The sequence below is a fragment of the Anthonomus grandis genome, chromosome 2, assembly GCF_022605725.1.
Source record: "Anthonomus grandis grandis chromosome 2, icAntGran1.3, whole genome shotgun sequence".
In the NCBI taxonomy this organism is placed as follows: domain Eukaryota; kingdom Metazoa; phylum Arthropoda; class Insecta; order Coleoptera; family Curculionidae; genus Anthonomus; species Anthonomus grandis.
Genome location: NC_065547.1, coordinates 1278236 through 1297921, shown reverse-complemented (window position 1 = coordinate 1297921; position 19686 = coordinate 1278236). Strand labels below are relative to the sequence as shown.

The window sequence follows — 19686 nt, the reverse complement described above, 5'->3', positions numbered from 1 at the left end:
TAAAAATTCTCTCTTTTAAATCACTATTGAGAAATGCTGTTATTATATCTATATGATCAATTTTTAAATCCATACTTACAGCTATGGCAAACAACATTCTTAAAGTAGAGTTTCTAACAACAGGTGAGAAAGTTTCTGTATAGTCCACCCCATATTGTTGTGTGAAACCCCGAGCTACAAGTCTAGCCTTGTATCTCTTTTCACCATTTGCCCCACACTTCAACTGGAAAACCCATTTACACTGGACAACTTTTTGATCATCAGGTTTATTCACTAATGTCCACACTTTATTGTCCTGCAAAGAACTATATTCCTCCTCCATTTATCTGCATTGTTACCACTCAAGGCTTCTGACACTGTGGACGGTTCTTCACATATGGCCTCGGAAACTAAGTACAACACATGATCTGGAAAAGTCTTTTCCTTCCTGGTTCTTAATGATTTTCTCAATGGCATCAAACCATCTATAGTATCGTCTGACTCACTGTCACTTATATGTGTGCCTTCTTCTTCATTTTGATTCGGCTCAATGGGTTGTTCAACTTGATCATATTCTATCTCATGTTCAAAAATATCTATGTTCCCATCTACTTGAACACCTGCCTGAGTATTATTGTTTTTCTTGAGTTTAAATTTATTTTCCAAGAAAACAACATCCCTCGATTTGATTATTTGACCTGGTTTTTCCATATCATACAATCTATAGGCTTTTGTATGTTCATCGTAACCCACAAATAAATATTCTTTACTCTTGGGATCAAACTTTTTTTCTTAACTGATCAGGAATGTGTGCCTGTGCAATACGGCCAAAAACTCTAAGATGTTTAATGTCAATCCTTTTTCCTGACCATTTTTCTTCTGGTACACAATCCTTGACTGCCTTGTGAGGTGATCTATTTTTCAAATAGACAGTAGTATTGACAGCTTCAGCCCACATTCTTTGATCTAAATTTGCACCTTGTAGTAGACATCTAGCCTTCTCCACAATTGTCCTGTTTGTTCTCTCGGCAACACCATTTTGTTGAGGTGTATATCTAACCGTTGTCTGATGTTCAATACCTTTTTGTTTAAATAGTTTCTTAAAACCTTCATTTAAATATTCTGTGCCATTGTCACTGCGCACCTTTTTAATGCTCATGTCTGTTTGATTTTCAACATAAGCCTGAAATTCTTTAAAATATTGCAATACATCAGTTTTAGACTTTAAGAAGTATACAAATATTTTTCTTGTGTAATCATCAACTAGCACAAAAATATATCTTGCACCACTCCAGGAAGTAACTGGCATAGGTCCACACAAATCTGTGTGTATCAACTCTAAAATACTATTAGCTCTCTTACCTCCTGCCTTACTAAATGGTTGTCTTGTTTGCTTGCCCAACAAACACTCCTGACATTGTTCGCCTTTTCCATTAATATATGTAATGCCATCGGCCCATCCATTTTTCAACAGCTGCATGCTAACTCTATTAAGATGTCCTAGCCTCATATGCCATAATTCCTCTGAATTTGGTCCTGCTACAGTAGTGAAAAGGCTTTGTTCCTCCACATCAAGTTCATATAGTCCATTCTTTATGGTAGCGGTGGCAACAACCTCTCCTTTCACATAGAAATCGACACAGTCAAAAATCGAACATTTTTCATCTTGAAAAACAACAGTGTGACCCTTTCCAACCATTTTACTAACTGAGAGTAAATTTGCACTTAACTCAGGAACATAAACCACCTCAGAAATTGTTTTTAAGCCAGATCTGGTACATACCTGGGTTTTGCCAATCCCACTGCCAAATATTTTTTGATTGTTGGCTACAACAATTTTTGCCTCCACATGACTTTGAAAATCCGTCAGATAATCCCTTTGAAAAGTCATATGAGTAGTCGCTCCTGAATCAATATACCACTTTTGAGTATGCTGCATACTTTCATCCTCAACTGCAACCTGCAGTGCTTTATCCAGCTTGACAACCTCCTTTCTGTCTTTATAAGACTTGCCCTTATCAAACTTTTTATTTTCTTCAAAGTTTGAAGGCCTCGGACATTGATTTTTATAGTGTCCAAATGAACCACATGCATAACACTTTACACCCTGCTTATTGCTCTTTTTGAAGGACTTTCTCTTCGACAATAAGGCTACTTCATGATCATTTTTATTATATTTGTCATCTTGAAGCAGTTTGGTTTTAATAAAATCACTGGTTATCTTTTCTACTGAATTCTCTATGGCCATCACCATGGGGTCATATTCCAAAGTAAGCCCGCTAAACAAAATCACACCCAAAAACTCATCATCCACTGGATGCTGCATATCTGTTAATTTTTGAGCTAATGACATGGCTGCATTTACATATTGCTCCATAGTCTTGAAATCTTCAAGCTTAATTCTTACTAATTGCCTGATTAAACTAAGCCGCCTTGACAAACCTTTATTCTCATAAGCACTTAACAAATTCTGCCAAGCTTCATTGGCTGTACTTGCATTACGAACATGCGGATAAGCACAAGGTTGTACCATTAAGCATATTTTAGCTAGAGCCTTTTGATCTGCTCTTACCTTGGCATCAGATGACGTTGTATCACCTTCTGGATAGCCCTTTATGCAGACTCATAGTTTGGAATGCACAAGTGCCATTTTCATCCCAAACTTCCAGTCATTAACATTGTCCCTACCAGCTAGTTTATCAAAACCCATAGATAAACATGAATTTTCTGCCATTTTTGTAGGTTTTTCAATTTAACACAGCACTAGAAGTCTTAACCGGTCTAAACGTTTACCGTCGTTTTTCTTTTCAAAAAAAAACTATTTTTATCCCTTTACACCGATTTCACGCACTTAAACTCATTGGGAATCTGGGCCCATAACCTGTGGGAATCTAGTAATAAACCATATATCTCGGCTTGATAAAATAAAGTTTATTAAGACAAAGAAAACGACAAATTACAGCTCATTATTTTAAAACCGGACGACTGACAGACAGATTGACAGACAGACACATAACCTAACAGCAAACATGTGTATATTAAATAAAACAAAATTCAACACAACTAGTGCCCTCTTTTAGTCATACTGCTCTAAATCTCTACCCACAACATTGCTGAACTCAAGCTTAACAAACCTAGACATAGATGGAATCCTTTGTATAAAACTGGATTACAATGTACATATTTCTAACAGTGAGGCTTAAAGGTATAATCCTAGGATGTTAATACGGGATGTACGATTGGAGGGATTGGAGACCATCTCATGATCTCACGTCATTAAATGATAGCATAAATCTTGTCTCTTATATAAAATTTGTTACTAAAGTAAAGCAGGGTAATAGCACGAATCTAATATTTGAAGTATCCCCTGAGGTTCGCAAGCAGCTTTTAAAGGAAGAGTATGCATTATTGTAATATTTGCTGAATAAAGCATTTTATTATTATTATTATTATTATTAATATCATTATTGTAAGTTGTGTTAAGGTGTTGTTTTTAATAGGGTTTCGTCAGCGGCGCCACCTTGAGGATCCATATGAAACAGCATACGGGAAAGACGGAGGTGTGCGAACTATGTCAAAAGAGATTTTGCAGGAAATCCGAGTTGAAGTTGCATATGCAGAAGCACAGAGGTGAGTTTGCACTAATTGTTGCTTTTAGTTTAAAATGTTATACTTTTCATGCTTTTAAATTTCATGTGATTTCTAAAGACCTTTTTAAAAATTTGTTAAAAAAGTTTATTTTTTGGTTGTTTTTTCGAAAAACGCCGAAATAGTTGTCCAACCAAATTAAATAAAGAATCTGTGTACAGGTTTTCAAAGGTCTGTCTTGTCTAGTTTATGTTTTATGAGCTTTTTCAGATTTTTTAGGACAAAAATTTAGGAATTTGTTTTTTTTCATTTTTTGGTTGTTTTTTTGAAAATTGCTTAAACAGGTGTCCAATTAATTTAATTGGAGAACCTTTGTACCAATGAAAGAACCGATGTACCAATTGTATTTTTTTTCAGGCGAACGACCTTTCCTATGTACAGACTGCGGCAAATCGTTCGCCCAAAAAAGCCATCTAACTTGTCACTTAACCATGCACAGCGAGGAACGACCTTACGCCTGCATGAAATGCGACAAGGCCTTCAAAAAGAAAGAACTACTAAAACACCACATGAAACTGCACGGAGGTAAGACCCACCCAGTTTTTTAACCGTTCAACTTTCCATTCACAATTTTCCTCAATTAGAAAAAGACTTCAAATGTTCGATATGCTTCTACGAATGCCACAAGAAGTACCGACTGCAGCAGCACATGAAAATGCACGAGGGCAAAACCGGACTCAAGTTGAACTCTTGCCAATTGTGTACCAGAGCGTTCAGCAGCATCCAATTGCTCAATATCCATATGGGAAATGTGCATAATGTGGTCGTATAGGTACAATATTGTATATAGTTAAGTGGCATTCATGTAGTGTGCCTTTTTGACAAAGATTTTCTTGAAAAAAAAACTATGGATTTATTATGGTATTAGTGCAATTTTAAAAATTCAAAGTTCTCTAAATGTACCTTACTTAAATGGTCGAGAATTTATTTTTAAATTTTACTAACAAAAGCCTTAGGGTCTGGTCAGGTATCACCAAAAATGTCTTAAGTAAAATACAAAAATTAGCTATCATACTCGTTGATATTTTATTCATTTTTGATGCTTTTTACTCTAAAAGTTATATAGAACTTAATTTTTGTTCCGAATTCTCTTAATAGTTTTAATTTCCGTATAAAAAATGCCATAAAGGCAGGAATTGTTTGGTATAAGGTTTTCAATTTATCAAATGGGATAAATCTCTTTTACTAGTTTGTACTTCAAGTATCCCATCATAAAATTGTACAAAATCGCATCTCGAATAATTGAAAATTTTCGTACAAGCATGAGGCCTTTTCAGTACAATTTTTAAATATTACATTTTTTACAATTTGTTTCACCTATATATATATACTAGTATAGTAGTAATATATAACTCAGTTTCTTTTTTTTTTAATTCTACTAAGAAACATTTATATGTAATAATAATAAAACCGCCTATCTTATACAACGTAATCAATAAAATAATCTAAATAAATAAATGAATCAATTACAAATTGTTCAAAGTTAACACGTTGGCTACCAAGGGGGTATTTTGAAAGTCTTCTCTTATGTACCGTATGTATCACCGGTAATATTCTGCAGGTTGATGCTTCAGGGCGCTTTAAAATGATTGGGATTTAAAAGCAAGACATTTTGCCTAAGTAACGGGCTATAAATGAACCGAGTTAACCAATTTTTAAGTGGTTATCAACGGTGATCCACATTAGCAAAGTTATGCAAATAAAAAGGAAACATTTTTTTATATTTTATTACAAGCAACACTTTGTAAACGACAAAATATGTTGTAAAAACACTAGTAGTAAGCATCGCTTAATGTTTTTCCTGATAGCAACTTAAGCAAAGGTCAGGGGTATTTGGACACTCATTACAAAATGTAGACACTAGTTTCGTTTTTTTACACGCTAATTTTGACTGTTTGGAAAGATTATATTCCTTCTCGTAGCATCCTATGCATCTTTTTCTTTTTTTCCTATTATCCTTCGTTTTGTTTGTTACTTCTTTTAAAAAGTGGTTAGTTTTTTTGGCCTTTTTTCATTATCAATCCTATCTCCGATTAATCCCGTCACTAAAACCTCTCTAAATTCGGAAATTTCAATTTTATTTTTATTCGAAATTTGATACAAAATAAGGGCATTAACAACCGATGTTCCAAATAAGAATTCAAATGCCACTTTGTGGTACCATCTTATAGACCGACGAAGTACTGAGAAGTAAGAGGCTATCTGATCAGATAAATCAATGCCCATTTTAAATTTGTTATAAAACACAATGGCCTCTGGCTTGTTAATATTTTCGCCCTTGCGATTTTTTTTATTTGTGTTTATTATATTGAGTGTATGTCTTGTAGTTATAAATCTATCTGATCTTTTATCCTTCCAATTACCAACAGCTTTTCCATTATTTTCTTTTCCTTTAATTTGTTCTTTTTTCATTTTTTTCTCATCTAAAATGTCTTTAGGTACTCCTATGGCGTATTTCCGTAGTGTTCTAATATTGTGAATTTTTCTGTCCAGTAAAATGTTTGTCAACTCGAGGTTATTATAGTATTAGTTATCAGTTACTAGTGTTCGGCCGGTATCAAGGTAATCTCTCATTAAATTTAATACAATTCTATTGCTACTGCGTCCTGCTGTCGCTGTATCACTTTTTCCTTTATAAATCTCTGCTTCATATGTATATCCACTCTTATCACACAACTTAAATATTTTAACTCCATATTTTGATGCCTTTCCTGGAATATACTGCCTAAACAACAATCGGCCTCTGAAAGGCACCATTGATTCATCACTTGATACTTCCCCGGGTACTTTTAATTGCTACTATAATTATTAGGCTTGAGCTAATTCGTGAATTTGAATTCACAGGTATAACTGTTAACGCGATTTTCTATTCACTGGGAATATAACCTGTGAACGTGAATTCACGATTGAGTGCCGGTTAGCGAGATTGCTTATCGCGTAGTGATCATGACAGTGAAGTCGCATAATAATAAGAAAACCATTACTATTCTGTGTTTACTGTATCGTGATTGTTTATACCCAGATACAAATATTAAGGGGGATAAAAGTAAATAAAAATTGGAGACAATATCATTGACAATGACGACAATGATTCATTGTCATATTTGAAAAAATATATATTTTCATAGACATTTTTAAAACTTATATCACTATGTCCTAATAAGAAATAATTGTCTTAAAAGTTTAAAATAATCATAAAAACAAACATATTTTAATATTCGACCTTTCTCAGAAATGGATAAATTAAAATATTCTATAATAATTAAAATCCAGTAAAAAAAAACTAAATAAGCATAACAATATAAAATATGATATATGTACAATAAAAATAATTTATTTTGCATCTCTTAGTTTTTTTTTGCATTCTTAGTTTTTGACCATATTTTGTACTATATTCACTAGATCGCTACGTAAAGTAATTAATAAATCTAAAACAAAATATAGACCTTTAAATTATAACAAACCTAAAATAACTTCTCCTTTTATATAATAAAAATATATTAATAGCATTAGAAACTTTTTATAAAATATATAGTAATTATCCTAAAAATTTGGTATTACTATTCAAAAAAAGTAAAATTTGAGTTTTTCTGGTACTAAGTCGACTTCGTCTCTCCGACACAAATAGTCCAGCTTTTGAAAAAAGCCTTTCACAGGGCACGGAAGTCGCAATGGCACTAAGGCGTTCTTGGGCAACTAAAGCAACATGGGGAAACATGTGCTTATTTTCTCTCCACCATTTTAATGGATCCTCTTTTCTCTGTGGTCTTTCATAGTCTAAAAATCTCTGAATTTCAACGATTGCTTTGCTAGTGGATGTACCTATTATTGGTTGGTCTTTTGCAGCAATTTCGTCAAATTCGGCCCATATTTCGTCATCGCTATCCATAGGATCAGAAGGTATTTTAGATATCCCGTTTATTTCTTTATCTTTGTCGATGCATTGTTGAACTGAAAACTTTTCTGCAACTAGGCTTATAACATTTTTTCTTGCAATCTCTGCATTATTTTTATCCTTAAAGGCAATTTGTTTAAACCGTGGATCAAGAAATAACGCTATAGATAGAGTATTGCTGTTTTCTAACTTTCCAAACCTCTCATCAAGTGATTTACTAATTTTTTTTTACAATATTTTTTATACATTCTAGAAACTGTTGCTTTGCAAAATTATTATAAATTGAAATTAATCCATTGGTAAGTGGAATGACAAGTGATGCGGTTAAATATTTTTCACTAGACACTGTTCGCGTCACTTTTTCAAACGGTTTTAAAATTTGACAAAGTTGCCGCAAAATATCCCATTCATGTGTTGTTAAATGATTAGCCGCATCCATGTTAGTTAGAGCCATTGTGGTTTTTACTGCCTCTTCTAGTAATAAAAATCTTTCCAACATAAAAAATGTGGAATTCCACCGCGTGGACACGTCCTGTAATAATTTTAATGGATTTCCACTTCCCTGCGATTTCTGATATGCTAGTAATTTAGATGTAGCCGTATGACTCCTTTTAAAATGCCCTACGATACCCTTTACCTTGGTAATTATTTCAGTTATTTTTTCTTCTTTTAAGCCATCATTCACGACAAGGTTTAGGGTATGGGCAAAACAACCAAAATGTTTCCAACCTAATTCGTTCTGAATTGCACCTTTAATATTGGCTGCATTATCAGAAACGACCATCAGAATTTTATTTTCTACGTTCCATTCTTTAAGCACCCTTTTTAATTCAGCAGCAAGATTTATGGAAGTATGTTGAACTGATAAATTTGAGCACTCTAAAAGAAGCGAGATTGGTACAAAATTCTCGTTCAGAAAATGCACTGTGATAGCCATAAAACTCTCCATATTTATCGACGTCCAACAGTCTGTAGTAACACACAGTTTCTTAGAACTTCTCAAAAGAAGACGAGTTTCGTTTAAACATTTTTCGTACATTGCAGGTATGAGTGTTCTTGATATTGTGTGTCTTGATGGTAATTCATAAGACGGATTTAAAGCTGCTACAAATTCACGGAAGGCAGGTTCCTCTACAATTCTAAATGGTTGAAAACTCTCTGTAAAAAGAGCCAACAGCTTATCATCTATATTTTGTTTGCATTTTGGTGTTACTCTTTTAGGAATGTATGCAGAGATAGCAGTTTGACGAGGTCCTATAATACGGCCCGAATTAGAATGCAATGGCTTTAAAGAACTAGGAACATCTGGTTGATCACTGCTTTCATCTGTGCTTTTTGGATTTCTTGCAGCTTTGGAAGTACTTGATACTGCAACACTTTCACCAGTAGTCAACTGCGACAATTGGGAGTTCTAAAAAAAATTTAAACAGTGATAAATAACATCACGTATAAACGAAAATGATAATAAATAAAACGCATCAAAGACATTTATGAGCGTCCATTTCTGAAATATTCTCTACCTTATAAAGAATAAATTTAAATTAATATAAGTAGGATCAGCACCTCCAAAAACCTAGAATAAAAGTGGAAAATTGCACAAAAAATATGACATAATTTTCCTACCTTATTTTCTAAGTCCGATGAACACTCTTCGTTTGTAAAACCTAAGGAGACTGTGGGATGCTTGATTTCCATGTGTTTTTTCAAATTTGATGTACTAGTCTTGTAGGATAATTTTGCACTACACAAATTACATTTTGCATAACTTTCGTCCAATTGAGTAAAAAAGTTCCATAAATAACTTATTTTTCTTCGTTTCGCAGGTAACGGCATATTTCAATTATAAAACTAATATTCAGTCTCTCACAAGCTAAAACTGAATTATTAATAAGAAAAAATCCATTTGGTCAAAGAATCAAGCTTACCTACTTGGGTAGCTAGTTACCACAAATAATTTATTATTTATGTGAAAACGCCTCGTTCACAATTTTGCTATTCACTTTGTACTTACTATCAAACTGTTAATAAGAAAGATACAGATAATGAAACCGATTAAAATATATTAATGTAAGAATTTAAAATATACACAGATACATAGGCACTAAATGGCTATCAATATCAATCGAATCATAAGTTAACATCTATTCCCGCCAAAATTCCTGCTATAAGCTACGATCAAAACGATGTCTCCAATTGACATAAATCTATCGCCCATCCGTCTCTCTCGTTTCTCCCCACAAACGAGAGAGACGGATAGACGATGGGAATCGGATAGTCTGTTTAACGACGGCCAATCGCTGATGCGAGATCGGGCGCGGACGAATACGATTGAATGTGGAATAGGTTCTTACTTCTTTCGGTTAATTTTGACGCGTATTGGTTTGTCTCAATGTGAACGCGCCTTTCTCATTCACATTTTGACATTTCACAGTTTATTTTTAAGTTGTCATCAAGTCGTGAATGTGATTTTTTATTCACAGTGAATGATTCACAGGTAGTGAAATTTTGCTCAACCCTAATAATTATTGTACTATATATATTACTATAATATTGTACTATAATTGATCTATAAGAGGTTTAATTTTGTGGAGGCGATCTTCTTTATTTGCTGTTTCATTATCGGAAAAATGAATAAATCGTAAAATATCTTGAAACCTGTTTCTTGACATAATATGACGCACAAAACAATGTCTATAAATAAATTTTCGCGACCAATAGTCTAAAATTTTTTGTATATTTATTTGTTTCCAATAACATTAACTCTATAATGTCTGCATCTACAATTAGTCTAAACACATCAATGGGTCGTAAGTTAGGTGGTACATTTATTTTTTCTGCATTGGTAAAAGACATTTTTTTAAAGACGTTCCATCTACTTGATTCCAGGATAAGATTGTACTCGGGTTGGTCGGTTAAATATTATCTATTATCGTTTCTCTCTAGTTCAGGTTCGTCTATTTCAGAGTCTGTGTCTGATTCAGAGGTCGGTTCATATTCCGACTCAGAGGGCGGAAAGGGCTCATGCTCTTCACTATCTGAGAACACGTACGAACTGCTATTTTTAGACTGATTCTTCTCATTAGGTTGTATAACTCTAATATTTCGAGATGTACTAGGAATTTGATCTGGAATGATAAAAAATATTGTTATTTTTTTTGTAAATTTACTAGGTACCTAGGTACCTTTAAGTTCTTGTTCACCTTGCTCACGTTCAATATCATCATCAGTTAAATCCTCAACGTTATTATTGTCCTTATTTCCACAACTTTGTTCTAAAAATTACATAAACATAACCTTAAATTATGCTTCTATCATTTAAACCCTTTACCTTCAGATTCTAACTCTTCGTACCATTGCAAAAGTTTTTTTTCCTCCTTTGCATCCATGTTTTATCACTTTTTACACTTACAACCCAAAAAAATAAAATAACAAGCAAAAACAAACAAAATTGATTTCCATAAAATAAATAAAGGTTCACTTATGTACCACGCGAGTCACCGGTGATCCACCGAGAAAACACCCAAAAATCGATACGGAACGCATAAATCTCTGCAAATCCAGCGACATCTTTTAGGCAAAGACTGTACCATTAACTTATTGGGCTTGGTCTTTAATAGTAACTTTTTGGTGTGGTACAAGGGCAACTCATTCGTACGAGTCACCGGTGATACGTATTGTAGTCAACGTGTTAAACCCCTATACAATTAAACATAAATCTATACTCATAATATTAAACCACATGAGTAATAAATTTGAAATATAAGGAAACAAACAAAAACAAAAGTAATTCTATAGTAAAACAATTATATTTAATATTTTAAATATAATGCATAGAAAAATCTGATTTAGAAAAAAAAAACGAAAATACTTACCAATTGTAAATCAGCTACCCACTGGCATCTTTATTTGTTAAATTCACGAAACATTTACCTTCTTAAGGGTTTTATTGGTAATATGGGATAAATAAAAAATACTGTTTTATTTAGTTTTTCAAGAACTTTTAATTTATCAAGAGAGAAACACTCGGAAGGTACCCGCGCTATATATCTTAACCGACTAACTCTATAAAAGTATTTCATATTCAATAACGGATAAAATAAACAAACTTACTTAAATGCCCTAAGACCTAGTAAGCCTTTTTATAGTTTGGTTGATGTCACATTAAGAAGTAATTTATGTGTCCGGCGAGTTCACAGTAAATAAAGCAAGTTCAGCTATATGAATAGAACAAAGAATAAAGGATTGATTTTTGTATATATATTCCAATAGTTTTAGTACTTTTAATGATTTTTTTAAATTAAAACATTGTTACATAGTTTGCAAATATTATGAGAAAAACTTCTCTGAAATAGAGATCTTTTATATGTTCAGGAACAGTGATATACATAGTGAACATTCACTGTGTACAGGGTGTTTCAAATTCGAGCCACATCATTGGGATTTCGGAAACGGTAAGAGATAAGGGTCGGTTAAATTGGAGCAAAGTTGCGTATTCTTATGCTTAACAAAATGCCGTTTTAAAATTTAAAAAATTCCGACTACGTACGAAGTTATTCGGAAAATACCGAAATTTTGGAAAATCGTTTTTATTTTTTTGTGAGGTTATTTGAAAACATATTTTAAAATAATTGACACTTTATTATTGTCACTTTTTCTCCTCTACCAGATGGCGTCGTCAAATTTAAAATCCGACGTTTCGTCTTTTGGCAACCATCATCAACTTTATTTTTTTAACACGTTGACTGCCTATAAGTATTTTGTGCCCTTGTTCAGAAGCCGTCGGGACTATTTGCAAAAAGTAGTTCGAAAATAGGATTTTTAATACTTTGTATGATTAATATTGTGTTTTTTTTGCTTTTTGGGCCTAAATCTACTTTGACTCAATAGCTGAGTCACCGGCCCCTGAGGTATATTTCTCCTAGAATATGCCGGTGACTCAACATTTGAGTCAAATTTTCAAGTCAGAATTAAAATAAAAAACAAAGAACTTTTAACAGGTATATTTTATATTATGTATTGCACGTGTAATTCTTATCACTAAAACTTTGCAAACATATAACGTAGCGAAAAAAAACATAAATAATTAATTTTTCTTAGGAGTAAATCACAAAAAATAATAACAAAATTAACATTTTTTAAAGAACAAATGAAAAAAAGACCTATTTTTCATCGTGGTAGATTCGAAAGCAATTTCCGAGGCAAAGACCTGGCTTATCTGGACAAACCGGGCAGAAAAATGGCGTGTTCTTGCGCATTTTCTGTGTATAACAAACCCTGCATCTCTTTCTCATTTGACGACCTTTATTATCCATTTCACATTTTTCAGGCAAATGACTAGGCTGGTTTTGTTTGACTTTAGGAGGCTTAGGTGGTTTTTCTTTGACTTCAGACAACAAATTCTTTATAATATTATGCCTATAATCATAGTAGCTTAACTTTTGCTGAGTAGAATATTTGTTATAAAGGTGATAACTATTAAGCAGCATCATTGATATCAGATGAATAGCAAGCTTCTTATACCATCTGATGGTTTTTCTTTCGCTGGCATAATAAGCAAGCATCTGATCTTGCCTGTCGATTCCTGACATGTTTTTATTATAATTAATGATAGCATTTGGCTTTTCTTTTTCCTCGTTTCGTCTATTTGGTTGCTTGATCAGTTCCCCACTAAACTCTGTAGATATAAATAAAACCTCCCTTTTGTCACGCCATTTACCCACTGCAATGCCTTTAGAGTACTTTGTAATAGATTCACCTTTTTTAAGTTTTTTAGAACTCACTTCGGGAGGATTTCCTTTCCTGTTCAGCCTTAAGGTTCCAGTAGCATAGGTTTTTTTTTAAAATTAGCTCTTTACATAGTGCAATCGAGTTATAGTAATTATCCATGTATAAGAAATGGCCCTTATCAAGATAATTCTTTGTCAAACTTAAAACAACGTTTGCTGCATGCCCTAATTCTCCCTTCATATCTTTTTCGTCTCCAGTATATATCCTAGCTTTTAACACAGGCCCATCAGGTTCTGACAAAATATACAGTTTTACCCCAAACTTGTGCTTTTTATTTTTAATATACTGGCAAAAAACCAGTCTTCCTCTCCATAGCACCAAGGACTCATCTAGTGATAGCTCCTTGTTTGGGTAATAGATCTTGTCAATTCTGTCATTGAAGAAATTTTGAAGCCATCTTATCCTGCACAAACGGTCACCATAATCTGGGTCACCTCTTTCGGGATTTTTAGAAAAATGTAAACATCTTAGAATGACTAGAAATCGATTTCGACTCATGTTATTTCTGAAACAAGACAGATTATACAATTCATCGGTCTTCCAGTAGTCCTGCAAACGGTTTAGCTGAATATTGCCCATGTGAAGCCACAGACCCAAAAAAGTTTTCAGTGTTGGCACTGTCAACGGCTTCCATTCAGTGATTCTTGATTTCTCTTTTGTTTCTTTACTTAAAAAGAGTTGTTCGGCATAGTTGTTAGTTTCGGTAGCAATATGTTCCAGAAAATCGTCTGTGATAAACAATTGAAAAAAATCGATGGGGTTGTCCGAGGTTAAATTTACTCTAAGTCCAGGCACACCCGAAAATAAAAAGTCATTTTGATTAGGCACATCAGTCCAGGTCGGAATATCACTGTTACTGTTTTGAACACTAATCGTCTCATTATTCTCAATGTCGGTAAGGCTTGCATCCTCTAAAGCGGCAACATCGGGCAATTCGTCTTCGTCGCTTGAACTCTCATGATCAGTAGGCTCGTATTCACTGCCACTGTCGACGAACGGGTCCTCCTCACTTTCTGATAAATACAAAAGTTCTTCTTGTTCAGATAATGTCAGGGGTCTCATCATTTTGAAATCTGTATGCCTCCGTTTAGGCCGAGAAGGACCTGGATTTTCTTCATCCATGTCAGGAAAACTACTTATCACCAACAAAAACCGATTTCGAAAAAACACGTGTTTATAAGTACACTTGCGACCGGTGAAACGAGACGTATCCCCTGCGGAAGCCGAAACAATACTAAACTCATATACTAAAGCCATGCACATGACTCAACAGTTGAGCCACTGGCCATAGGAGGGGTACCGCCGTGACTTATATGTTGAGTCATTGGCAGTGAACGTGTTAAATACGGCCCTGGAATTTTTTTTACTCATTTTAATTCCCCTTTTTATTCTTAGAGAAATGACATATCACATAGTTTAATTTTCCAATATTTTGATGTCAAAAATTTACTTTTATTAAAAAAAAAATTTAATACTGTCCTGTTGTTTGAAATAAAAAGTAATAATTTATCTTAACACTATCATTTATTGAATAAATCAATGTTTTTGACGAAATTTTTTAATTATTAACATGGTAAAAATAGTATAAATTTGATATATTATACTAAATTTTAACAATAACAATAGTAACAACTATAATTTATTACTAATTTGTATGTTGAACAACACAAACTAAAAATAATAGAACTTAATGCGAAAAAATGCAATATTTTAAGTTTAAAGTAAATATTCAAATAGTTGACCCTGCACCTCAATACATTTCTGTATCCTTCTACGTAAATTTCCAGACACTGCCCGCTGGATAGTCCTGGCTCGTATACCCCTTAATTCTGTCAATAAATTTGCACGTAAAATGTTAAACATCATTTGGGGTGTTCTTAAATAGTCTGTTCTTTAAATAGCCCCAAAGAAAATAATCCAACGGGGAAAGATCGGGACTTCTAGCTGGCCAGCGCACTACCCCTTGATTTCCCAACTTTGCCCCAATTTAACCAACCCTGTAGATATCTCTTACCGTTTCCGAAATCCCAATGATGTGGCTCGAATTTGAAACACCCGGTACATCGGTTGTATATTTTATTTAATTATTCAAGTATGACAGGTATTATTTGTTGCAAGTTGAATGTTTTTAGGCAAACACTTCTATTTTCTAAATCCAGTAATTTTCAATTTTCATTTTTCTTATAAAATTTGATAGGTAGTGTATAGAGAAGGTTCGATTAAGTGAGGTTTACAATATGTCTTCTCCGTACTTATTATTCTCCTTTAGGTTTAATTTAAATGTCACGTATGACCTTCGGATTTATCACAGTAAGGTGTGAGTGTCATATTGGGTTATACACACAACGCTGTGATGAGTCCGAAAACAAAGAGATACTTCTAAGTACATGATTTTGTTTTTTATCTATAAAAAACAATATTTTTATGAAATTCGTCTAAAATATCTCCCTCTATATACTGAAAAAAAAAGTGAGGCCATTTATGTATAACATTACCCATACGGGTTCAACACAACCCGTTTGTAAAGAATCTATAATTTTATTATATTTTATATACCAACTCCGCCATTTCTTGCGGTTCTATCAAACCTTATAAATAAAGACCACAGGGGAAAAAGAGGGAATGTCACAAAATAAAAATACTGAGATATATCGATTTTAAAGTTTGGAACCTCTAAGATTCTTTGACTTAAAAATGAAATGGTTGAAATATGTCAAATATTATCTACTTAACTGTCTGCTACACGTATTCAAAGGCATTGTATTTCAAAACACATTTCAATACAAAAAACTAAAAAACTTGCAATTCTCCATAGCAAAAATGAGGAATGTCCAAAAAAAAATCAATTTCCAAAGTAAAAAGGGGTAATGTTCAATATTTCGAGGCTTCATCTATCATAGTTATAGTATTTGTTCCATATTGATTTGTTCCATATTGATTTAAGACCTAAAAGTAGATAATATTCTATGAGTAATAGCAATAAACTAATCAAAGGAAATATCTTACCTCCGTAGTTTTATTGCTGCTCTTTCTTTTTGTTTTTAGCGGCATGAGGTAACTTATCATAATAGTTTTGAGCTTCTTGAGAACAGAACACTTTCAGAGCTTGCAAATCTTTCCTCGCTTATTGGGTTAGACCTGAAAATCGTATTCTATGAGTAAAAGTTTTATATTAAAAAAAAAAACTTACCTTCATACTTTCAGTCAGGATATAAAAATTCATCATTTCGCAATACAGGATAAATTCTTGTCTGTATAGGTGGTAGTACTGAGCTTTGTTCTCAACATCCATTATAGGAATATCTATGTAAAACAAGTCGGGGGTGCCTAATTGTGACTTCCATTTCCCTCACAGGGCGTATTGCGAACGCACAATTTTTCTTATAATTCAGCTTCACAAAAAAAAATCCCAGTTTCTTATTATATCGTGGCCCTCTTCCAGGTTTTCGACATGAAATCGTACTGGCTTAACTCTGGATCTTCCTATTTCTTCGACCCAGTGGCTCGGCAGCTCAGCAGGGTGTTTTTGGTTCAGAAGGGCCATGTTTCGGTCGCACTCTAAATAAGAGTGCCCCCTAATTGGAAAAGTTATTTTGAAAGACTCAGAAAACACAGATACCTGTCTCTCGTAGTAAACATAATTCGTTGTAATGTATGAAACAGGTACATTCTTTTGGAAATCGGGACAGATAGCTTAACGATCTTTATCTTTCTGGCACCTGATTCTTGAAGATTTTTTTCGGTCGTAAAATACTTTGGCCTTTATTTTGTGGAGCTTCTTTTCATTCTCCAGTGTTAGCAAAGATTTCTGTATCTCGGCAAGAACTGATGTAAAAGTTGGCATATTCTTATTATTTTCAAGTTTTAATGTTAAATCTTTTTTTGTTGCAGTATATTGATCACAAACACTACAGGTGTCTTTACGAGGATACCCGAACGATATGTTGAATTTTGTATTAAAAACATTTCTATAGAACTCGTATGAAACAGGATGATTAGGAAATTTGATTTGATATAGTTTATACATTTTTGCAATACTAAGATCTTCACTTAAATAAAGACGATCTGATTTTTTGAGGCCATAATGGCTTTTGTTTCCCTGAAATGATTTAATATGGGTAACCACATTTTCATTCGTCTGGTCAGAAATTTTTCTAAGTCGACTTAAATGCTTACCTCTCAAATCAACAAGGGCCTTACCCGATGTTTTCAGGGATTTTTGCAAATATTCTAATTTGGTTTTTGTAATCCCATTTATTGCCAAAAATGCCTTGTCGACTTCTCTAAAATTGCATTTTCTCTTACTACTTTGACACTATATGAGTAAAATTGTTGTTAACTGTTTTAATTTACAAGAATTAAACAACTTGATTTTTCGAAGGAACAAATTTTATTTGTAAGTGTACAGTTTGGCGGTACGAGCGAATCTAACTGAAAATACAAAATGCCATCTAAAGCAAAGTAACAAATTGCGTCACCCAAGTTGGGCGGCGTGATAGTCAAAACAATAATAATATTAAAACAACGTATATTCAACCCTGCTGAGGTGAGCTTATTATTTCCTTGGAATTTCGCATGATGTAACATATGTATATGAATTATCATGTAATAGAACTACATTTTCATCTTTTCGAGGACGACTTTTTTTAATAGATTTACTTCTTATCAAACCACATAAATGTAAATTTTGTTCATTGTTTGCTGCTAATAGATTAAAGTTCTTCAAAAGTGTCTGCCTTTCTTCACTACTGGTTTTCTCGAAATATCTCAGTCTTTTACACTTACAGTCATTGCCTAGTTCATGACTGCTTACCTTTATTTTCTTGTTTACATTCGTAATCCGTCCATGTATCTTTCTTTTCTTAAACTTTTCACTGTGTTGCTGCTGTTCCTGGTGCTCACTATTTTCATTTTCTTCCATGATGCACTTTTTACTTGTATATTTCGTACATTAAAACATAACCTTAACGCTGTAAACTGCAAAAGTATGCACGAAAAATATTCATTTGTTTACCCTTAGAAAGCAAAACATAACTAAAATTAGAACCAGTAATCTGCATCGTAGCGATCTGTGCACATTCCTTGTTGTTATCATTTTGCCAGTGGACATTTCTTGTTTTTCCCTTGTATCTGGTATTTTAAACGCGGCTACTAACGGACTATGTTGTGATCTTCTACAGGATATGTGTTTATCATAAAATATAGACGTTTCTCTAGTAGATGGCGACGCTAACTCAATTTTTGATATATTGTGACATTTTTTCATTCTCACATAAAATATATCAGTCCTTTCCATCACAATCATTCCTTCATCCCTATATCTTAAATAACAAGAAGAAAATAACGTAAAAGCTTGAAATATGCATTTGATGATTGCATCCATAGTTCTTTAAGAAAATATTTGTCAAAAATCTTGTAACAGTTCAAAACCGACCTTAAACAACACTACCGAAATAAAACCGAAATACACTTTATTTCGGTGGTGTTGCCTTAAACCGGTCAATTCTTACACCGATTTCAGGTCAATATTTTTATTTAAAAAAAAACCTGTATATTTACGTTTAATATTTTATATAGTGTTAAAATTTTATTCTTTATATAACAACTTAGAGACTTAATTCCTTTTACCTTGTTTACGTTTTTCTGTTTATTCAATAAATAAATTTAAAAAAAAACACACAAATCTAACATTGTCCTATTCTATTTACTGTTTATTAACATTTTGTGTACATCAGGTTCATTTTTACATCGTAGCTACTGAAATACCACAATTTTTTTTTAACACACTAGAAGTAAGTAATTGCTTTGAGGCCTTCCACCACATACTTTGACACTCTAAATTTAATTTAACATTGAGAAACAGGAATATCTACACATTATTTAAATAAGATTTATTTAAAACTTGTTACATCAAGGAAAATTGTGTAAAATAAGTGGTTTTATTCCAGGATTTCGGTCAAGGTTATTTTGATTATAACATATTTTCTACTTGAGTTATTTGGACAGAATTTTTGTTTTTTAACATATAAGCAAAATTAGAGCAAAATCGGACGATTAGGTATAGGGTAGTAAATATTTCAAGGAAAAATGTCCCTGGTAACTTTTACGGCCCGTAATAAGTTTTGTGTTTGAACTATTCGCATAAAAAAATATTTTACGGGTAAAATGATGGAATGTTTATTGAAAATTTAGGAAAAAAATGGCTTTGTTAACTTTGACGAGCTGTAAAGCTTTTCCTAGTAAAACTATTTGGACAAACTATTTTTTCCTATGTAGAATAGGTGTTTTTTAATATCCAGGGGAAATTACAGTAAAATCGGACAACTAGGTATGACGTAATAAATTTTTCAAAAAAAAATGCCTTTCTTAACTTTGAG

At 33.0% G+C, this 19686-nt stretch overlaps 1 protein-coding gene across 1 annotated transcript in view; it reads left to right on the top strand.

Moving 5' to 3' along the window:
* LOC126733521 (zinc finger protein 260-like) overlaps positions 1-18997 on the top strand; it is a 33246-nt gene extending 14249 nt beyond the window's left edge. The window contains exons 9-11 of the mRNA XM_050436855.1: positions 3480-3609; positions 3985-4152; positions 4212-18997. Of these exons, the coding sequence (XP_050292812.1) occupies positions 3480-3609; positions 3985-4152; positions 4212-4399 (486 nt within the window). The 3' untranslated portion in view covers positions 4400-18997. The remainder of the gene's footprint in view (positions 1-3479; positions 3610-3984; positions 4153-4211) is intronic.
* The last annotated feature ends 689 nt before the right edge of the window (positions 18998-19686 follow it).